Source organism: Polyodon spathula, chromosome 28 (genome assembly GCF_017654505.1).
Source record: "Polyodon spathula isolate WHYD16114869_AA chromosome 28, ASM1765450v1, whole genome shotgun sequence".
Classification (NCBI taxonomy): Eukaryota; Metazoa; Chordata; class Actinopteri; order Acipenseriformes; family Polyodontidae; genus Polyodon; species Polyodon spathula.
Window position 1 is genome coordinate 6,892,203 of NC_054561.1, and position 21,448 is coordinate 6,913,650.

At 37.9% G+C, this 21,448-nt stretch overlaps 1 protein-coding gene across 1 annotated transcript in view; it reads right to left on the reverse strand.

Moving 5' to 3' along the window:
• LOC121301709 (acid-sensing ion channel 2-like) overlaps positions 1-20,833 on the reverse strand; it is a 485,925-nt gene extending 465,092 nt beyond the window's left edge. Inside the window, exon 1 of the mRNA XM_041231295.1 lies at positions 20,018-20,833. Coding sequence (XP_041087229.1) covers positions 20,018-20,581 — 564 coding nt within the window. The 5' untranslated portion in view covers positions 20,582-20,833. The remainder of the gene's footprint in view (positions 1-20,017) is intronic.
• Positions 20,834-21,448: the final 615 nt, after the last annotated feature.

Genomic DNA, 21,448 nt, shown 5'->3' on the forward strand with positions numbered 1-21,448 from the left:
CAAATGTCAGTGTTGCCCCCTGGAGGACAAAGTCTGTCCTGCAGGTGTCTAGATGAGCCAGTAGGGGATGCTGTAGCTCAGTAGAGTGGCATAGTCCTAGTGAATTTTAGCCCCAAAGATTGACAACTTGGTAAATTACATAATAAGCCAGGGAAAGCAGCGCTGTACTGTATTGCATCAACCCAAAGTCTAGTTTTCAAATGCAATTGTGTTTGCAGGATTAGGACACAGACCACAGACATTAAGGGTTAAGTTAGATGAGATAACAGGACAGACAAGGCACATTTTTCTAATGAAATTAGCTGCAGACTTTGCTTGCTCTGAAATAGTCAAAGCTGGTCTCCTAAGAGTATATAATTCACTCATTAACTGATTAAAATGCAGGCAATTAGCTGATTAATTAATCTGAAAAACTCTTAATTGCAACCTAGAAAACAATCAAGGGTGCAGATGTGATTGTCAAGTCCTATGATGTTCAACTGCAGGCATCAGCCATGGTTGATTGCAACAATCTCATTTCAATATGGAGAGGTTACAATGCCTGGTCTAACTTTGTCAACAGTTTGGGTGATTATCAGAGGCATCTTTATCAAATCCGATCATTTGAAATGACTGACATCTAATTTAGCATAATGGATGCAATCAAACACTGATAAATTCATGACTACTGGGGTATGTTTTTGGATATCAATTTCTTGGCACTGTCAGAAAAAACAAAGATTCCAGACTACTGAAGAATTTTCATCCATAACATGAAATTTTCAACAGTGTTGCATTTTTTAAATATGAAACAGAATTGAATGCATCCAGTGATAAAACTTGGACTCGTAAGGTTTTTGTTTTAATGTTTAATAAAAATTAATTTTGATCGAAAACATTCCAGATGGATGTTGCTCCTTCAAGTTTTTCTCAGTATAGTTTACAATAAGTGCCAATAATTATACTACGAAAATGCAGTGTAGATAAGATACTACATGTTAGGATTAAAACAATTTATATATGCAGTGATATAGTAGTGCAATAATGCAAAGCATCAGCCTAGGATCCAGTAACGTGGTGCATGTGAATGCAATGCATGGTAGGAGGGATGGATCAAGAGATCTACAAGTGCAGTCTAAACAGTCTTGAGGAGGCAGTGTAAGGCAGTGAGAGACGCCGTCATGAAGTTCTACACCACAGAGGGGCTAGGGAAGAGAAGGAACGAGCACAGGAAGATGGGGAGTGAAGGGAAGGCATGACTAACCAGCCAGTAGACTGGTTGAATTAGCAGTCAATGAAGGTTTGCATACTTAGCTTACTGGTATGTCAACAAATATTTTTCTTTTGTTTATGTCAGCCTATTACCTATTACTGAAAACCATTAACAAAACATTCAACGCAGTTGTTTGCATAGCTAACTTGTAGCATATCCAGTTAGTTAGTTATTTACAGTAAATAAGTGTTACCAATAATCCGCCCTGTCTCATTTCTACTGGTATGGCTTTGTTAGTCCTAATGACTTGTTATGCCAGTAGTAAGTAGCTGGCCCATGTTCCCTGTACTACAGCTTTGAATAAGAACACTTGGTTAGCCTCAGTCTGTCCAGCTAAACTGGTAATGCTAGGCGTTGTATTGTCTCAGCTATTGCACAATATTCTATGACTTTTCTTTGCTATTAAGTCGGAATCACCTCTGGCAAGTTTAGTGTGAGCAGAAGTCAATCCCACACCCCACTGCAGAGGGTGCCTGTGTTTAGTAACCCGTCTCATTATCTCTGCTAGCCTGGATGAATAGAATCTGCACAGCCCTAAAACTTTCAGCTGGAACAAGGTGTAATTGAATTGGCTATTGGAGCAAGTAAACACACTGACGTGCTGTATTATAGTGATATTGCTGGAGCAACCGTAAATTGACAATATCAAGGGTTATTACCTTTGTATTGGACCAAATTAAGTGTCATCAAATGAACACAAGTTTTTAATGACATTTTACTGTAGTCCAGTAAAAAGGTATCAGCCTGGGACAACTACTGCTCACTGAACAACAAACTACTGAACAATATTAACACTAGAACCGACACGGGACTAACGAGATTGAAAATGTAAACGAATCTGTGTACTGTCAATGCAATGCGTTTGTCCATTAAAAAAAAAAAAATAGCAAGAAAGTAATGAAAGAAAAAAAAAGGACAACCACAAATGCAGATTCGTTTACATTTTAAATCCAAACCCGTCAAAATGACTACAGTGGCGGTTCTAGTGTTAATAAAACTGTATTATTAAATCTATTTCTAACAATTATAACCTCCGTATGCTCCCTACGACCCCCCAATATATATATATATATATATATATATATATATATATATATATATATATATATATATATATATACTGTAAACGAGCCTTGCGGCTCGGGTTCGTTTCACCCTTTTAAAGTACAGACCCAGACACACAGATGGAGGTTTTTGAAAGCGCTTGCGCGCCAAGATTTTTAATACAGCAAAATAAACAAAACAGAAAAGAAAAACCTAGCTTTCTTCTATACTGTTTACCTGCCGAAAAACACCAAGAAAGAACACACAGTATCTTTTTCTTTGATACGACTGATTACACACACAGTAGCAGCCCCGAAGACACTGGCTGCTTTCCTTAAATACCCTGCACCTGGCTCTAATTTGCAATGATAGCCATGTGCAGGGGATAATTAACAGTTAACAAAACCAATTAAATTAAGCAAATGTGCACATTTTATTTTTTTTCCCAGCAGGGCGGAATTAACCCTCTCCCCTGTTCACTATATATATATATATATATATATATATATATATATATATATATATATATATATATATATATATATATATATGTTGTGTTTGTTGACACTTGAGTGGTTTTTTAACTTGATTGATACTTTTGCATGAGAAACAAAATCCAAATGTCCTGTCGTATTTAAATAAAATGAAGGAGGCTGTTAGTGTGAGCATTCAGGATTGCCCAGATGTAAAAGAGCAAAGGCTGGAAATGAATCTGCCACCCAACTCACTTAACCACTATGCAAAGGAGCCGTGCTCGTCTACTTTCGTGGTTATGGAGCTTTTAACCTCATCTCACCGACAGAGAAGAATCTGTAACAGCAGTGCATCACACAACATTGCCCGTTACGCAGACACGCTGAAAACCAAGTAGAGGCAGACTTAGGGACAGGGAATCCCTCCATTTTTGAGTATAACTCAAAAGTAATTTCTGCTAAATGCATTCCTGGGAAATATAATTGAAAGTCACAGAAATGACTGTGCCTCAATATGCAAGTCCAAGCTAGTGCATGTGCGTCGGTCCTTAGGAAAGTAGATCGGTAGCAACAGATGGACTTGCTCTCTGCACTTCCCCACAACGGGAAACAAGTCCAACAGTTGAAATTACAGTATATGGTTAAAAACATATTTTATTAAATGACAAACAAAATGCAAACATTTCGGTCCTTTAGACTATAATCAGTGCTTCCGAGTCGAATTAATCACAGTGCTTAAATACCTAACATTGAGGTGGCAAATACCATACACATGTGGCCCCCCCTTCAGGTAAAACAATTAGCAATTATCAATGAGCCGTAATTCAGACTTACAATATGAGACCTAAAATACAAATACTACATATGCTTGAATATTAAAAATAGAAAGAAAGCAAAGAGTAAAAATGAAAAGAAAACAATACAAAACAAAACAAGATAACAAACAAAGTTCAGGGAAGAAAAGCTCATTCAATAAACAATTGGAATATTCATCCAAAAATACATAAATGGCAGATAACACAGAACAAACAAATTATACTGGTACATGTCTGTATCTGTATATCATATCAGTATCACACACACACACGCGCACACACACACATGCACACACACGCACACACACGCACACGCGCGCACACACACGCACACACACACGCACACGCACACACACACCTCAATCCATGCAAATAACAAATACAAAAACTGTCAAAGAGGACTAACCAAAATTTTTGTCAGCCCTGCAGGTTGCATTGTTTATAATTTATAAAATTGGATTGGTAACACTTTATATTAAGGTGTGGCTTAGTACTATTTTATACATGATTTATAAATATATAATAAATATGTCATATATATGTCATAGAATGACATCATAGACCAACTTACTTACCTGATCTATCAATATTACTACGCCTTAATAGTAACAATTATCTAAACAGTATTTCTGTGGGTAAAAATGTCAACATACAACTGAAACAGCATTTAAATCATTCAACAATCTGTTACAGAAAAATTGACAAATATACTGTGGTATTTATTTAGTCAGAGAACAGAACAAAGAAAACTCAGAAAGCCATCTGAGACATCACCATGCAAGTCAACGTGTAATATACTGTATATGCAGCAGCGGCATCCACTTATTAAACTATATACCGCATTATAAAACTGACTAACGAGTATGCAACTGATACATCTCACCACTATGCTCCGATTTAAGAAACATTTAAAACAAAATTAAAATCTCTCCTGCTCTGCTGACACAACCGTTGGGCTTTTAAACAAGGTCGGGTTCGGCACAGAATTCCATTGTGCTCGCGGCAGACGAGAAGGACTGCGGAACTGCACAAAGTGACACAGAAGTCCTTTAGTCCACATATCACCTAATGCTGGTTTACAATCTTGGGAAATTATGCAGGTTACCGGCATCTGTGTGAAAATAGCCTCAGAAATTATTGGTCAGATTCTCTTGAAGACTGCAAAGCCTGAATAGGATCATTTCTTACTAAAAAAAAACAACATTTGGATCCCCTTTCCCTCCAGTGCCAGTGCAGTGTAGTGTTTGGCTGTTCCATGAATCCTGCCTCAGATATAGGAAATCAGTTAGTTTCAATCTAAGTGTTTTAATAATATTTTGTAGAAAACAATAATGTTTTTGGACAATACTTTTAAAAAAAAAAAAGTCAATTTATTTTCTTACGATATGAACGTGGCTATTATTTTTTGAATTAAACTTGTCAGGACATTTCTCAGCAAAAGGGTACACAACAAATCATAGATCGAACTACCATGTGGTAACTGACCCTCGCCAGGTGGGCACTTCTGATGGCGAGGGCATGGTAAACTAAACTATTAGCATGGTAAGCTTAATTTCAGGGCTTAAAATCCACATTCTCTCTAACGCTCTGTAAAAAAAAAAAAAGTCTTGACTAAATGTTAAATTGCTTCTTGTTCTGACGAATTAGGTTAAGCTACAAGACACTAAGCAGACCATCATCAATTTCAAATAATTTTCTAAAACACTGCCGGTTTGTAATAAGTGTGGCTCGGGATAAATGTGTGGGTAAAATATGGGGGGCACGGCCTATGTCTTTTTGTGCCTCACTCTGCATTTGTTCCAAATGTTTTCCAAATTGGTCCAGTTTAAATGGCTTTCATGACCTGTTTCAGTATCATATCAGAACATGTATTTACACACAGGTGCTTCTGCCAACTGCAGATGCTCCACAATTTCCAGCTAAAATAACAAAAACTGACTTTGGTCCTGAAAAGTAATCTGATTACTGTAATAAGTTACTCAAAAAAGTTGTGTTACACCCTTTGCATATAGTATCAGTGGTTCGACCCCCCTATCATAGGAAAAGGATTCCTTAAAGTAATTTAGTTTACCTGTGCCACATGTCCAGGACCGGTTTACCAGATATGGCACATGAAGGAAAGACAGCAGACATCCTTTTAGTGTACTTCGTCTCGCTCTGCTAGGCTGCAGATAAATATGATGTCACGCTACAGTACATGTTATTTAAAAGTTATCAAGCATTCATAGTCTAAAAAGGGCAAGATTTAAGGGGAAAGGGATAGGATTGTATTATTAGTGAGTCAATCATTGGAAAATTGAGTCAATCTTTGCCGAACTTGTCCCTTTAATATGAATCTGCTTGTCTGTGCTTTACCGTGCACCCACAAAGCACTCTGTGCTGTCCAACAGATCTCCCAAAAGTAATAAGTAACATACTTGCCCACCATGGTGTAAATGTACAGAATAGTAGAGATTAAGAATTGGAAATTAATAGTTCAAGGAAACCAGATCAATGACATTTAGACCCAGATGTCATTATGGAAGCAAATTAGGTGTTAGTCATGATACAGTGTTTAAAAAACGATTTACAGTATAATAGTATAGTATGTGGAATAATGTTGTTATCTCGGATACGTATGACCGCCTCTACTACAGCCTTGCCATCATGATAATAGCATCAGAAATGAAACTATTACTGGTGCTCAATATATCTATTCTGCACATACCATTCTAAGAGCATTGTCTCATGCACAGATAATGTAATACATCTAAACATACTGGAGGGCATTTTCAATAGTTCGTAATTGATAACTTCAGTGTTAATGAACAAATCGGTATGTAGCATTGATATTGGCATTTTCAAGTCATAGTCATGCTAATTTGATTTTCGAAATTATGTTGATCTATGAAACAATGTTAATATCTTAACGAGCAGGGCTTCTTGCGACTATTTCTTTTGTTTGAGTGGGAATTTAAAAGGAAGTTCATGTTAATTTCTTTGGTGTTAAAAAAAATATAATAAACAAACTACAGTATGGATTTTCTGTGAGTGGCAGCAGTAGCACATTTAAATCTAGAGATTGAGTGCAAGCCTGAGATTGACAGCCCCCTGCTGTGACGTTGACGATACAGAGAGGGGGTGTACAGGACCAAGGTTCATTTCTTACATTTACCAGATGACAATCTAAAAACTCGATTGCGTCTGGATAAGGCATTTTCTCGACCTCTGTCAGACTCTGCGGGATGACTTTGAATTGCCTACAAAAAGGGGCCGTGCCATACCCCCATATGAAGGTGTTGGTTTGTCAGCATTGTCCTATGTCACTAGGTCATTTCAAAGGGTCACGGGTGAGTTGATAAATAAGGTTAATGATTATATCAGTATCCCACTTAATCAGAAGCAGCTAGAAAAATATTAAAATTGAGTTTTATGACATTGCTGGATTTCCCAGAGTAATGGGAGCCATCGATTGCACACATGTTGCACTCAAATCACAGCAGCATCATGCATGTGTGAACAGGAGGTATTCCCACATTCATTAAACGTTCAGGTGATTTGTGATGCATCCTACAACAGCTGGAATGTATGTGCAAATTTCCCTGGCTCATGACTCTTACATTTTGATACAATCCGTTGTGTTTCATCATTTCAGAGACCCAGTACACCAGATGGCATGTTATTAGGTCAGTATAAGACTACTTGTGGTTGTGAATGAGATGCATTCACTGTTTTAACCATTTGAAACCTTACAGAATTTTATTGTATTGCTAGAATGATATATTGTTATTTGCACCCAGTGTAATGTTACTATCAGTGCAACTGTACTCCAGATGTGTGCATTATATACAACTGACCTCTACTGTAGAGTTTATTTGATTTATACAAATAAAAACCTAAGAGTAAATAATGAAATCCTGGTATAGAAAACGGCGTACTACTTTTACAATAAAGTTTCCTTAGAGGTGATTGTTGATTTGTAATGCATCCTTGTTAGAGAGTTCTTACACAATTTTAAAAGCTTAATAAATATAGAATGAAATGTTACATACATGGTATACGTTTATAATAATAACTAACAACTACAAACACAAGTGGCACTTGAAACGTATTTATTTATAGCCTACAATCGTACATATTAAAATACAAAAGTAGATGTCAATATATAAAAAAAAAAAATTCCAACCACTATACATAGCTGGCTTACCCCCTCCCCAACCAAAAAAAGATTGCAAAATTCACATTAAAATAGTTGTATATAATAAGCTGTGTCAAAATACCCCCTTGAATGAGGGTAAATGACAAGTGGGGTTTTTAATTGTCATACATGTTGTGTGACTGAGTAGGTATATACTCCATTTGAAAACCAATCCATTACACCATGCCTACAATTGCATCTATTCCACCTAAGTGCAAGCACTAGAAATGGGATAAAGATGTCTTGCTAGGAGTGCTGAAGGTTTAGCGAGCATTACATTCACTTTTCATCTTTATAGTTAGCTGTGATGCTTTGTACTTAATTTGCAGTAATCCAGACTACGTATTCTGGGAGGATTTTGGACCACAAAATGTCACCGCCAAAGGCAAGTTCAGAAACAAAAATGTCATAAAGGCCTGTTCATAACAAGGAAGAAATGTAGCCCCTGGGGCTTGTTTGCCTCTTTGAATAAAGTCGCAAAGATAGGGCCCTGTTTCAAAAACAGCAAATCATTTTCCTCTAGAAAACACAGAGCAGCTTTGCCCTTCAGAATTTATTGGGAATGTATCTATCAGAGGAATTTAAAGTGAAAGCCATTACAAATAATGTTTAAGTAGTCAAATGACAGTCAACCTCAGAAACGGGTATTTGACTATTCACACAACATGTGGCTGTGAAGTAATTGTGAAGCATGTAAAGTACAGTTGCGGTAGCAATCCATTAACATTTAAGTGATAAATACTAATAAAAAAAAAATCTGAGCAGTTTTAAAATACAGCGCAAAAACAGTACATTCACAAATAGAGCAGCAGACATTATCAGTGGCAACTAGTCACCCTATTTGACTATTTTAGCATCAGCTATTCGACTCATGTTTTCTTATGGGCATGTTTCCCTGCAGCTGTCCATCGTTTGTATAACCATGACACTCATTTGCACCTTATACCGTAGTGGTAAATAGTGTTGATATGAAGCTGTCACACAATTCTGAAACTGTACTGAACGTTATTTCAAGGGAAAAGATTGGGAAACAACAGAAAGGTGTTTTATGACTTATATAGGCATGATATTGGCTCTTTAAGGTCAACTCCTTCAGGACAACATTAGAAAAAAGAAAAGTTGACATTAGCATGTATCACATTCTTTTGACATGGTTGGTTTTGGCATTTGGCCTTATCTTTCAAGACACTTGGTGCTGTCTTGAAATGTTGATTGACTTCTCTTACACGATGCAAAGAGATAGGCAGGGGGGCAGCTGGACTGTCAACCCCCCAGGCAAGGCAGAAAATGAGGTGGAGACCAGGGAGGAGGAGGAGGAGGAGGTGAAATCAAAGCACAGCACAACAGGTCTACATTTACCAGGCTTGAATACTATTGGAAGCTGCCACTGACTGAAGGCTGACGTGAATGTAGGAGTTACCTCCTTGTCTGCTTGTGGTTCTGGTTGCACAAATTTCCCTGTCAATAAAATGACCATTTTTGTCAGTGTATTTAGAGCTCCGGTTATGAAATGATTAGCTTAACTTTAGAGCAAATTCAGTGAAAAACAAAAATAACAACATTCACAGAAGCATCCAGAATGATCGAAAATTATATAACTAATTGAAAATTACCAACTGCTGCTGGTCATGAATAGCTTTGCAGTTTGACAGCCTTTCATCCAATGTACTGGGACAAAAATTAAAGAAATTCTTTGATAAATTGAATATATAGAGTATATCCAAAAAATATATAAATGAATTAAAATTGCATTTGTCTAAGGTATTTAATCCCCCTGTCAAGTGAGAGGTGCCTGGCTGCAAGTCATATGCTAAGCAAGATGGACCCGTCGCAGAATGGGCTGGAAACCAGTTATGAATCCTGGGCAGGACCAGAGGAGAATATTGAGTAAAAATGAGAGGAAGTTACTGCTTGAACAAGAAGACCAACCTACACTCATTCACAAATACTATTAATGCATATTCACAGTATACACTGTAATGAAGCTACTGTTGGAACAAGAAGCGATATCTGCTTACATTCATTTATAAATACTCTTGGTGCACAGGCAGCTCTGCACATGGTGGCCATCTTAATGAAGAAGGCTGGAACCAAGGTGGCCACCCATGCACAGTCACATGGCATGGTTTAATTGTTTGATTGAATGATTTAATTGTGTAATTGATTGTGTGAATGAAAAATTGTGGAATGTGGCCAGGTGGCGATTGGATGATTGATTGAACTGAACACATGCTATACAAGGAGAACAAAGGATGTCTGGTGAGAGTATGTAGGAGAGTGTAGTGGATCGGAGAGAGAAAAAGAGAGTAAGGAAACACTGTGATAGCCATAGCATTGTATACACTGCAATGAAGCTACCGCTGGTGCAAGAAGAGATACCTGCCTACATGCATTAATAAATACATATTGACAGTATGCCTTGTATTGCACTGCCTGACATCTTCATGTCTAACATTATAAAATAAAAAGGAAATGTACATTTTTCCATATCGGAACTGATTAGCAGCAACTGCATTTATAATTTCTGAGTGTAGATATCTCACTTGTCAATGACAAAGCTTTCTAAACTTTCAAACCACAACAGGTTCTATAAAAACAGGTTAACTAACGTTAATATCACCTCTTTTGGACATAATAAGTGTTCGGTGGCTACCGTTGATCATGCTGAGAGTGTATTTTCTCTTCTACTAATCTTGATTAGAGGTAGCCACGAACTCTTAGAAACAGACATTAGCATTCTATTAGAGCATCATCAACAGGGCGTCTTTGTTCAATATAAATAACTTGAGCTCCTCATCAGCCCACTGTAATTGCATGGGCTGCTTGATTGAAATGCTTTGATAAACTAAAAAGTGAAGGGAATCAGGTTTTCTGAGCGTCCAGATAACAATTAACCCATTTTTGTCATTGATTTTTAACACATACGGTACAGTACTATCTGACAGTCTTTCACTCCAAAGAGACCCATTTTAATGGCATAAACGTAATTGCAATGGTAAGTAATTCTAGCTAGCAAAAAAGTTCCATGCATTTTCACCAGCAGGATTATTATAGAGCTAAGGGTGGTGCTTGTTCTCGTCAGGTACTTATTATCTCCCAGAGACGACTGGATTGTAAGCATGATAATCAAGCAGCAGTGCTTTAGGCAGGACATACAGAGGTAATTACCACACTGCTGTTCCTCGCAGTCTTTCAAATGATCTAACTCACTGTAAATGTGCAAGGTCCTTCTTAAGTTTAGTATGCATCTACCATGCATTTACTATTAGAATATTTTATCATGCTTACATTTTGTGCTGGGACAAATATTTGAATATTTAAACAAACACTGCTTGAAATGTGTTTGCTGGTAAAAGGTGCCCATGTCTGTATTCATTTATATAACAGAATTTATAAATGTCTATTGCAAAGGAAACCAATACATGCACCTGATATAGTGTACAGGAGTCCTTCTCACCTTTTCTTTCTTTTTATTGCCATGCAGTTCCCAGTACAGCAGGTCACAGCATGTGTGCTACAGTCTGGGGAAACGATATGGTAATATATACATTATAACAAAGAAATGTATACACAGCCACAGACAGCGCTGAAAAATAACATCACAAAAAGTCAGGAACCTTGGAACGAACACCCATTTAGTAAAACTTTCCATGCTCCCTTCAGTCGTAGTTAGCAGCCAAGAAGACACTTCCTTAGGGAAGAGAGAACCCAATATAATGTATTGACTTCTACTTAATAGAACATAACCTTGGCATGCTCTTTAGCCAGCTCAGCCTGAGAAACACTCATCATTTCAAACAAGCCGGCGTCAGGAGGCAGCCACCAGAAACCTAGTGCTGAGTTCTTCAAGGTGCAGCCGCAGGGAAGCAATCAAAACAGCACAACTTGCACCACAATGAAGTTGTGGCGTAGTCATTCAATTCAAGTGATTTATAGGAAGGGGTTTTATTTTTACAAGCTAAAGCAGCCATATGCATGATTTTACTGATAAACGCAGATATAACTCACATTGAAAATTGCTATGTACTTTCTGTTCACGTAGTACGTTTGTGATGATGTTTAATCTATTTTATTGCTTATCTGTGCTGTTATTTAATAGGAGTCATTCTCAGAATGTAATTTGGGGCAACAGCAGAAAAAGAACTGCTCAATTCACCTTTCAGATTATATAAAAAAGCCCTTATAAACATTGGCCATCCACTAAAAAAACAGTAAAGTTAAATATAACGCTGCAAAAATATGGGGGAAAAAACTGAAAAACAGATGCCCTAATTACATATAATAACTATTAATAACTGATATTTAATTACTACTTTGCTCAGAATATTAATAACCAGTCAACAGATATGCAATTGTGTGTGCCTAACATTAGGCTGCCATTGCAGATCATACTTTGTATGTACAGTTGTGTGCAATTATATTTGAACACCCATTGCTGCTGTTGTTTTAATTTGTTGTGTATTTGAACCACTATAAGTGAAAATGTTGGAAAAATATTAAAAATAGGCAAATTAGTGATTGTCTAATTTAATTGATGACTTTAATAGGCCATGCATGTAATTATTTTAAAATAGTGAGAGAAAAGGAACACATAGCCACAAATGCTAAAATGCATGAGATTTTTTAGAAGTTGTTTGAAATGCCTAAAGCATAAAGTGATCAAACATGTTCACACACAAGTGCCTAATGTTTCTATATTACTGATTACTGACCAAAAATCCCAAACTTGAGGTGTTCTGATCCATTTGTACTCTAGTGTATGTTGAGTACGTCTATTAAGACTTCTGGATTTTGAAATGTAATAAAACTAAAATCCACAATTCCTCTTTGAATGTCGTACAAAGAAAAATGTCTTTGAAATGACAGCTGGTCGCTTGCAAACAGCAAAGAGCTTTCAGGCATTGAACTCTGCTGTGTAATTGATCAGCTGTGAAAAGCACACTGGCCTGCATCAAAGTCTTGGAATTGTCAGTCTTGCAGGGTTACTAATGTTGGGGAAATAGGAAGAAAGAGCATTGAGACGATGCCATGTCTGCTCTAGTAAAACCCCGGGACAGCTTGTTCTAAAACCAGCTCCTATTACAAGGGTCTCTCATGAAATAAACACAAGTGGTAAACTATTCCTACTGCTAGCCCGTATAACTTCATGTATACGTATTGATGAGCTGAGGTGAACTGTGAGCACGTAAATCCATTTGAGGGTGCAATCAGCCACCACTCAAGAGCTGGTCTTTGCTCTCCTCATTGGATTATTTTCTTCTAATTCTGTTTTTTTTTTTTTCCAATAATACACGGATAACTGTTGTAATGAAAATCATTGAACTTGGTATTTTAAGAAAAGTCGTTTTAAAGATCACAATAATAAATTGCATTTCGTTTGACACATTAACGAATATTGCACAGTATTAAAAGATATATTAAATACAGGCATGACAAAAATGAAAATATTGATGTGTGTATGTTATAATTACCCCCTCCCCCCCCCCGCCACTCCCCACTAGAGAAACACTCCTTCAGGAGGAGACAGTTTAAAATCAGAATCAGAAGATTTGTTACTTTTACATGGGCATGAAAAACATTATTGTAACATTTAGAAATGATGCAAGTGGAAAGTAATAATTCCACTAGTGACATCTGAAAGGATACATTATATGATACAGTTATTTATATAGTTTCTATATACTGAATAAGGCTGGCTCTGCAGACCCTGATTAGCACAGATCCTACTTCATCGTCAGGACTAGTGCTTAGTTAGGTTGTGAAACCAGACCTTATTGTACTTTTCATTCTAATAATGCAACCTGTTTCAGAAAGCAAAAAATGCAAAGTGTTGTTTTGAAACAAATATCTAAAGCTACTGTATATCAAATCAATGCACAATGCATAAGCAACCAATACACTGCAGTTGTATGTATAGTAAAACCAAGGCATATACTTATATTGGAACAATGAATGGAACCAAACCAATATATTTGTAATGTAAAACCAATGCATATTTAATCAGCATTATATTAAACATTTGCATACTGTACGCAGCCAAGTATATATAGTTGTATATTAAACCAATGCATATTTAACCAAACATATTGTATATCAAACAACTGTATAAACAACCAAACCAATATAGCTGGGTACTAAACAGATGCATATTCAACCAAACCAATCAATATGTAACCAATACTGTTGGACATTTTTGAGAACCAAAAGAAAAACGACTAATATAGAAACACATTACTAATGTTCAGTAAAAAGATCGACAATATGAATCCTTTATCAGCCCCAAGCAGTGGACAGTTCATGCTAAAAACAAGATGATTTCTGCTTTAATATCGCAGCAGGTCTATTGCACAGATCCAGAACACTCTTTACAAGTCACCATGCCATGAAGAAGTTAAGCACACAAACACCTTAGACACTAAACCAGGAATCCCTCAACCATAAAAGTCCTCTAGCAAACATTATCAGAATATAAATTCTATTATTGCACATTACTTCCAGCAGCGAGGCCAACACGTTTTCAACCTGGAGCATCACAAATTGTGATGGAACCTATTAGGGCACTGAACTGCATTCTCATAAGCATTGCTGTCATTCTGGGAACAGAACTGGAGGCTCTCTTATTAAAATACTGATTCCCCATAAGGAAAACAAATATATTTTATAGATGAATATATATATATATATATATTATATATATATATATATATATATATATATATATATATATATATATATATTATTATATATATATAATATATATGTATTCATGTATAGTGTGTATATAGGTCATGCATTTTTAATCTATGGAACCGCGACATGATTTTGGCATACGGGGTATTAAAAATGTATGCCCCCCGTATAGCCCACAAAACATATGGTCCCATACTTGAAAATATATATTAAACCCTCAGACTGATGAAGGTAACTATTATTCACGTTTTATTATTATTATTATTATTATTATTATTATTATATTATTATTATTATTATATTATTGTTTGTTATTAATATTTAGCAGATGCTTTTATCCAAAGGGACTTACAGAAATTAAACAAAATATAAAAGTACATAAGTTCCAGGCAAAAAAAAAAAAAAAAAAACCATATACAATATATACAAAATGTTTTGCCTCGGTATTCTTTTTTTTTGTTATCAAACGAGATATACATAATAAATAACAATGTAACAAAGGAATGTTCCCATTCTCCCCTTATGCCCCCATCCCCATCTGACACCCCACCCCACCCCACATAGGACCCTGAGAGGCTGTATCAGATATTAACAAAGAGGGCTAATTGATCAGTGATTTAATGGCATCTACTCCATATAAATGATGTTGAGGAATGTAAGGGACCACTGGCACCAGGGAAAGGACTGCGGAGGCTGCCATTGCAGTGCTAACATTTTTTTTGCAGCAGTAAGACCAGCCAGCCAAATCCGCTTTTGTTGCAGTGGCAGATCAAGTGAAGAGTCCTCGTTTAGCAGCACGACCAAAGGAGAGCAAGCAATTACTTTCCCGAGCATCGTGGATAAAGTTGAACATACCCAATCCCAAAATATAGCCACATCTGGACCTTTCCGAATCATGTGAAAAAAGGTCCCCATGGCTCCCTGGGAACAAAGTGCACACAGTGGGGAATCAGAAAGTTTCATTTGGAGGAGTTAATAAAATTGAAATTGAAATGGATCAGGTGGTGATTAAAGTGTTTAAAATAGATTATCCCAAATAATATCCCAGCAAATGTTTTCATTTGCAGAAGGTATGTCCCATTCCAGATAGTATTAATCACCAATGGTTTATACAAGGATCTTAATAAGTGAGTATAAAGTGTAGACACCAGCCCTTTTGTTTTACCCTCTGTGTTCAGCATATCATGTGAAGTGTGAGATGTAAGGGGAACACCATAGGCATGCATTGCAGAATGAAAACTTGGAAGATTATAATGAACCTGTAAGTCCTGGAATGTACATAGGGAGTTGTCTTTAGTAATTTCAAAAATGCTATCTAAACATCATAAATAAATTCAAAAATGCTATCTAAACATCATAACACAAATAGCCAATGTAAGTATAACAAGCTTCCCAAGAAAGAGAAATTCTACCTCAGTCATGTTGCAGCAGCTTCAGTTCCATGCAAAATATAAAAATAAAGTAAAAAAGTGCAACAAAAATACCACAAAAAAAAAAAACAGAAGACCATAGAGGCAGTTAAAATAGCTGGTGGTCGAGTCGAGATGCCCGCATAGCAATATAATATTCAACAACCAAATTCATAGGAGCGCATAGCAAAACCACTCACAGTTGATGATCCCTGTTGTCGAGAGCAGATGAAGGCCGAATCAAGAGGACCGCATCTCTGTATAGATAGTTCAGCTCGAGACGTCGTGCAGTAGATCCACTCCTCCTTGTGCCAACAGGGTGTAGCTCATCAGCAGGAGCAGGAGAGAGACTCTGGTCCTGAGATAGAAGAGCGATCCCAAGGGAGTCTAGAAAGGTCTAGCATCCTCAGGAGAATGAAAGAGGGGATTCGCAGAGTCGTGGTGAATCTTGAGAACTGGCGGGTTAGAAAGAACGTCTGCAGACCTCGGGAGTGAGCTAAGCCAATGGGTTGGGAAAGGCCTTGTGACGCTGTGCCGTGAAGTTGCTGAAGTCGGGAAAGAACCTGATATTACCAGCAACAGAGCGAGAGGAATCCTTCCTGGCAGCAAGCAATATGACCTGATGATCAGAATACTTTAGGAGATTGAAGCGTACAGAGCTTACCTCTTGTTTTATCTTGATTGGAATATATGTGATGTGCACAAATTATCTCATTAGCCCTGCCAGAGTGAGACAGGAACCACAGAGGGAGAGATTTCATCAAAAATTCAATGGGATCAGAGCCTTCGTCTCCCTCCTTCAGTAAAACCAGGCGAAGATTGTTCTGTCGGACTCTATCCTCGAGATCCGCCACCTTAGATTACAAACGGTCAGTTCTAGCTTCACAAGATGTAATCGCTTTCTTATTGTGGTTTATAGTGGAACTGAGACCCGTCAGGTCCATCCTGAGGGCCTTGAATTCCTGGGTGAAAAGGTTGGAATTTTGCATGGTTGTAATTTTGGCAGTGGTGTCGAGACCCATGCCCTCGATGCATGAAAACAGGTGCTCAAAGTACTGCCAAGTCTGCAAGACTGGTGCAAGTCCATCGTATTCTTTTCCTTGAACGGCGAGGAAGAGTGCATGGAAGGTCTTTATTTTGGGTTGGTTGACATGCTGGGGTATACCAGCGATAAGTACGAGAGTAATTTGAGTAAGTACAATGAGGTTTTGTAGTTATTAATATTGAATATGCTGAGTGGAGGTGAGGAGAGAAAATCCTAAGCCGCCATTATTCTCGCAGGTCACGTGTCCATCCATCTTGCCTCTGTGTTTTTGAAGAAGGCAATACAGAGGGAATTTTGACTGCTTACCTGTTTTTATTTCCATATTCTAAGAGTGGACTTAGCCTAGCCTTGCTCCTGTGGCAGTTGGCATCTAGACACCCCAGACTTTCCTAAATACTCCTTTAGCTGGCAATTCTTAATGTATAATCAATCAAAAGCTGTAGCTTTACTTTCTTTAATATCAATACTGGATCACAATTTTGAACAAAACGTTAACATTTATCAGTTCACAAATCTTTCCAAATGCTTTGGTGGAAGTATCGGAAACACTTTACATGAAGTTTACATCTCTCGCTACAATGTAATTACACTGTGGTAACACAGTAATTATGCCTATGGCTGCATAGTTACAATCCAACTTGCAAACGAAGGAGTGAACTACACAGTCCATCATTGATAAGACTAATTGCTTGTCAATACACAATGTACATTTTCACAAAACCACCACCCAGTTTTGCACAATTAGTGTTCTCTGGGTGAGGGAGGCCCAGGACTGAATGTCAGACTGTAACGAGTGCCTTTGTACACTGTTATTATAGACAAAGAGAAGGAGATGTGATACTTTTTATTGGACTAACTAAACAATAATTAATCACAAGCTTTCAAGACCTCAAAGGCCTCTTCTTCAGGTCAAAGTAGTAAAGAGAGATTGTTGTTTGCATTCAAAGGTGGCATCTTAACTTTAACAAAAAGAACCCATTTTGAATCACTACAATTCTAATGTAAGGGGGAAAGAAAAGCTGTGTTGAAAAAAAAATGTGACAACAAAGACAAAATAAATAAATTAATTATATGAATATACTGTCGTTTCATTTTGAAACCTTTCTTAAAGTTTTCCAGTAAAAACGTGTCCTTTTTCTACCATTTGTCATCTTAGAGTGCATGTGAGAACAGTATCAAGAAAATGATAGGTGCTTAGAAGAAAATTCAAACCTTAAAATGTTTAACATTAGTGGCACTGTCTGTGTGTCTTTCTGTCTGCCTAGACTCTACACCAGTTTTAATAAGCTGTGCTCTTTTATGTCCATTTTTTAGAAGTATGACAAGGTGAGGGACACTGGCTTCAGATAGACATGGTGCAGGGAGAAACCACAAGAGCATCCCATCCCAGCGCTGTGACTGAGCACAACACAAGCATTGAGCCCGGGACCCTGCTAAGTGCGCCAGTTTGTGTGGCGGTTTTATGATTTGAACTAAAAGTCAACTGGATTTGAACAAAGCCCTTCATATAAATACTTGAAAGGGTAGTGAATAAATCACATCAAATTCACTTTCAGAATGCCGTAATATTTTTTAATAGAACTGCAAAATGCAAAACAAGAACAGTAGAATCAAGGTAATTATTTAGAAGCCACGCAGGAATTTGTGTTCTTACATATGTTATTTAGAGAAAAATAAGCAAATCTTCCAAGTAAGTTTACTTTTCTTTAAACACTTTGTTCATCACTGATACTGCTGACTGATCAGTCTATACCCTGGGAAGCCACATCCTGGATTTTAGAGCATTTTACAGAACGTGTTAATCATACTGGTTAATCATTCCGTGGTTCTGTAAAATGCTCTAAAATGCAGCTGTGGCTTTTTCATGCAGGTTCTAGATTGATCAAATCAACCCCTTTGAATCTGTGTTAAGTTTTAAAAAAAAAAAAAAAGAAAAAAACAAGCATAGAGCATTTCTATAGAACAGGCTACCATGCACCCTTTGATTCCATCTCTTCTCTCTGCTCATCTGGGCCGCTTTACCAGAGGTTTATGGGTCAATAATTCAAGCCGGGGTGTGAGAAGTATTACAAAGAAAAGCATAGTGGACTGATTTTGCTCAACAGGAGTTGAGAATGTGGCAATGGGGAGGATAATACATCTGAATTGTAGTTACCCCACCCACCTTTTTCATCTAATAATGCACCTTGTTCAGAGTTCAAAGGTCATTTTAGCACTGAGGGACCAGGAAAAGTTCAAGTTTGAATTCCACAATGGAATGCTTGAGTAATGTTTTGTTTCTTTGTTTATTTGCAGACAGAGGTTGTCTTGAGCTAAATATTCATTCGACAGCATTATAATCAAATAATTGTATAACTGCTTATGTGAAATTTATGGGTTCAAAAAGTATGCATTATAAAATATAGCAGAGATGGTAAATTTAACTTGGTACAAATATACATGCCATGATCAAAGGGGGGGGGGGGGGTGGAGAAGTAGTGTACAGTGAAGTTTATGACAATTAGTCTGTTTGTTAATATTTTGTTGTGTCATATAATTACTTCGACAAAGGCAATTTCCCCAGTCAGCCTATTTTCTTCTGTTATTGTTATCAGCAAAACTAACACGCTGGTCTCCAGAACTAATGCTCTAAGAAAATATGTACTTTAAAGAATATAAATAAGGTGTCCTGAAGGGGTATATACTCCTTTCCATGTTGCATTTTGAGAGCCTAAGACACACAGAAGACTGAAAAGTGCAAACAGAATCTCTCTCTCTCTCTCTCTCTCTCTCTCTCTCTCTCTCTCTCTCTCTCTCTCTCTCTCTCCAACTTTAAAAGTTAAGCCTAATTTTCAGAAATGCTTGTGCAACTGTTCAGACAGGATTCTGAGAATTATATTTCTCTGCTGTATCAAAATAAGAGACCGTTGTTTTTATCCTATTTGATCCTGTTTAATGATTTTGCAGTATGTTTGCTGAGAATGAGTTCAATGTACCAATGCAGAGTAATGTTTTAGGAGTCCCTTTGGTCTCAACAGTATGTTGATGCTCCGTGTTCTTGAAAACGTGGTAGCTCTACCCTAACAGGTGTTACCAGACACAGCAGCAGAATAAAAGGAAGTCAGGGACTCACCACTTTGAAGTCCTGGTGGGTGCACACCTTGCCCTTGAACTTGCAGCTCAGCATCATTTCTTTCAGGTCGTGTCCCACTCGTCCCATGAACTCAGGCATGCTGAAGGGTTTGGGTTTGTAATTTTCGAAGTAGGCTTTCTCCTTCAGGATGGCCAGCACCTCTGGCTCGGCCAGGTGAGGGTCAGGGATCTCCATGTGGACGTTGAGCAGGGCCAGCAGTTCTCCAGCGTGGTAGAGGTCATTGCGGCTCAGCTTGGAGAACCGGTACTGGTTGAGGTTGCAGATGGTGACAGCGGGGAAGACCAGGCTGTTAGACACCACCTCATCCACCTTGGTGACATGGGGGTAGGAAAAGAAGTAGACCACCCGTTCAGCGCTCTCCACCACCAGCAGTCCAAGAGAGATGATGAAGGCCATCATCCAGAACAAGCGACGAATGGTCATTGGCCCATAGACGAAAATGTGCCGGATGCCGTGGAAGGTAGAGCTGCCGGCAAAAACCTGGATGTTGGTGGGTTGAAAGCTCCCCACACTGCCCTCACTTGGGGTTTGCTTCAGATCCATCCCTTCTTTTATAATCCAGGCTGTATTCCAAGGTTCCAAGACTGAATATAATCCTTTTTGTAGGGCAGAAAAAGAAGGAAAAAAAGGATAAAAGCTGCTGTCCCACCCAACTGTGATCCACAAGAGATTAACGTCTGCTGAGCTCAGTAGATCTTTAGCCTCCTCACTGGTAAATATTTACTCCTCGTTAAAACTCTTAGCTCTTGACTTCTTCAATACCATGAAGGAGGGAGGCAGGCATCTGTATCGGGGGAAGCCACTAAGATGAGCTCAGCAAAGGGAGAGAAAGAAGTGGCAGCCAATGAAAAAATACCTTTTTGTATCTCTCTCCCTCTCCCTCTCTCCCTCTCTCTCTCTCTCTCTCCTAGAAGCACTTCCACCTCCTCTTGACAAGCAAGATGACACAACGTTTTAAGCAAGGAAGCAGCCTGCAGCCAGTTAACTAGTGCATAATCCACAGGGAACAGTCTGCCTCCTTGAGCTTCATTTATTAAGAGTGTACAAGAGGAAAAAAGAGAAAGAAAGAACTGTCCAGTTGTTTGGTTTTATTTATTTAGTTTTGCTTTATTTAACTGTCGAGATAGCTGCCAGACTCTGGAAGCTTTGCGGAGCCCGTCAAACCCCCTCCTCTCCTTCTACTCAGTGCAAAGCAGAGGATGAGGATTTAGAGGAAATGAAAAAGAAAAAGGCAACACAGAACTGCACTTGTTAAAGGGGCACAGTGCAAGCAAAAAATAGGCTGCTTGGACTCACCACATTAGTGTCTGTAAGCATACAGAAGCCTGCAGGCAATGAGAGTTTTTTTGGAGGAATTAATAGTGTTTATGGAAGCTCAGGACTTGACGCTGAAAACAATTGACACAAGCG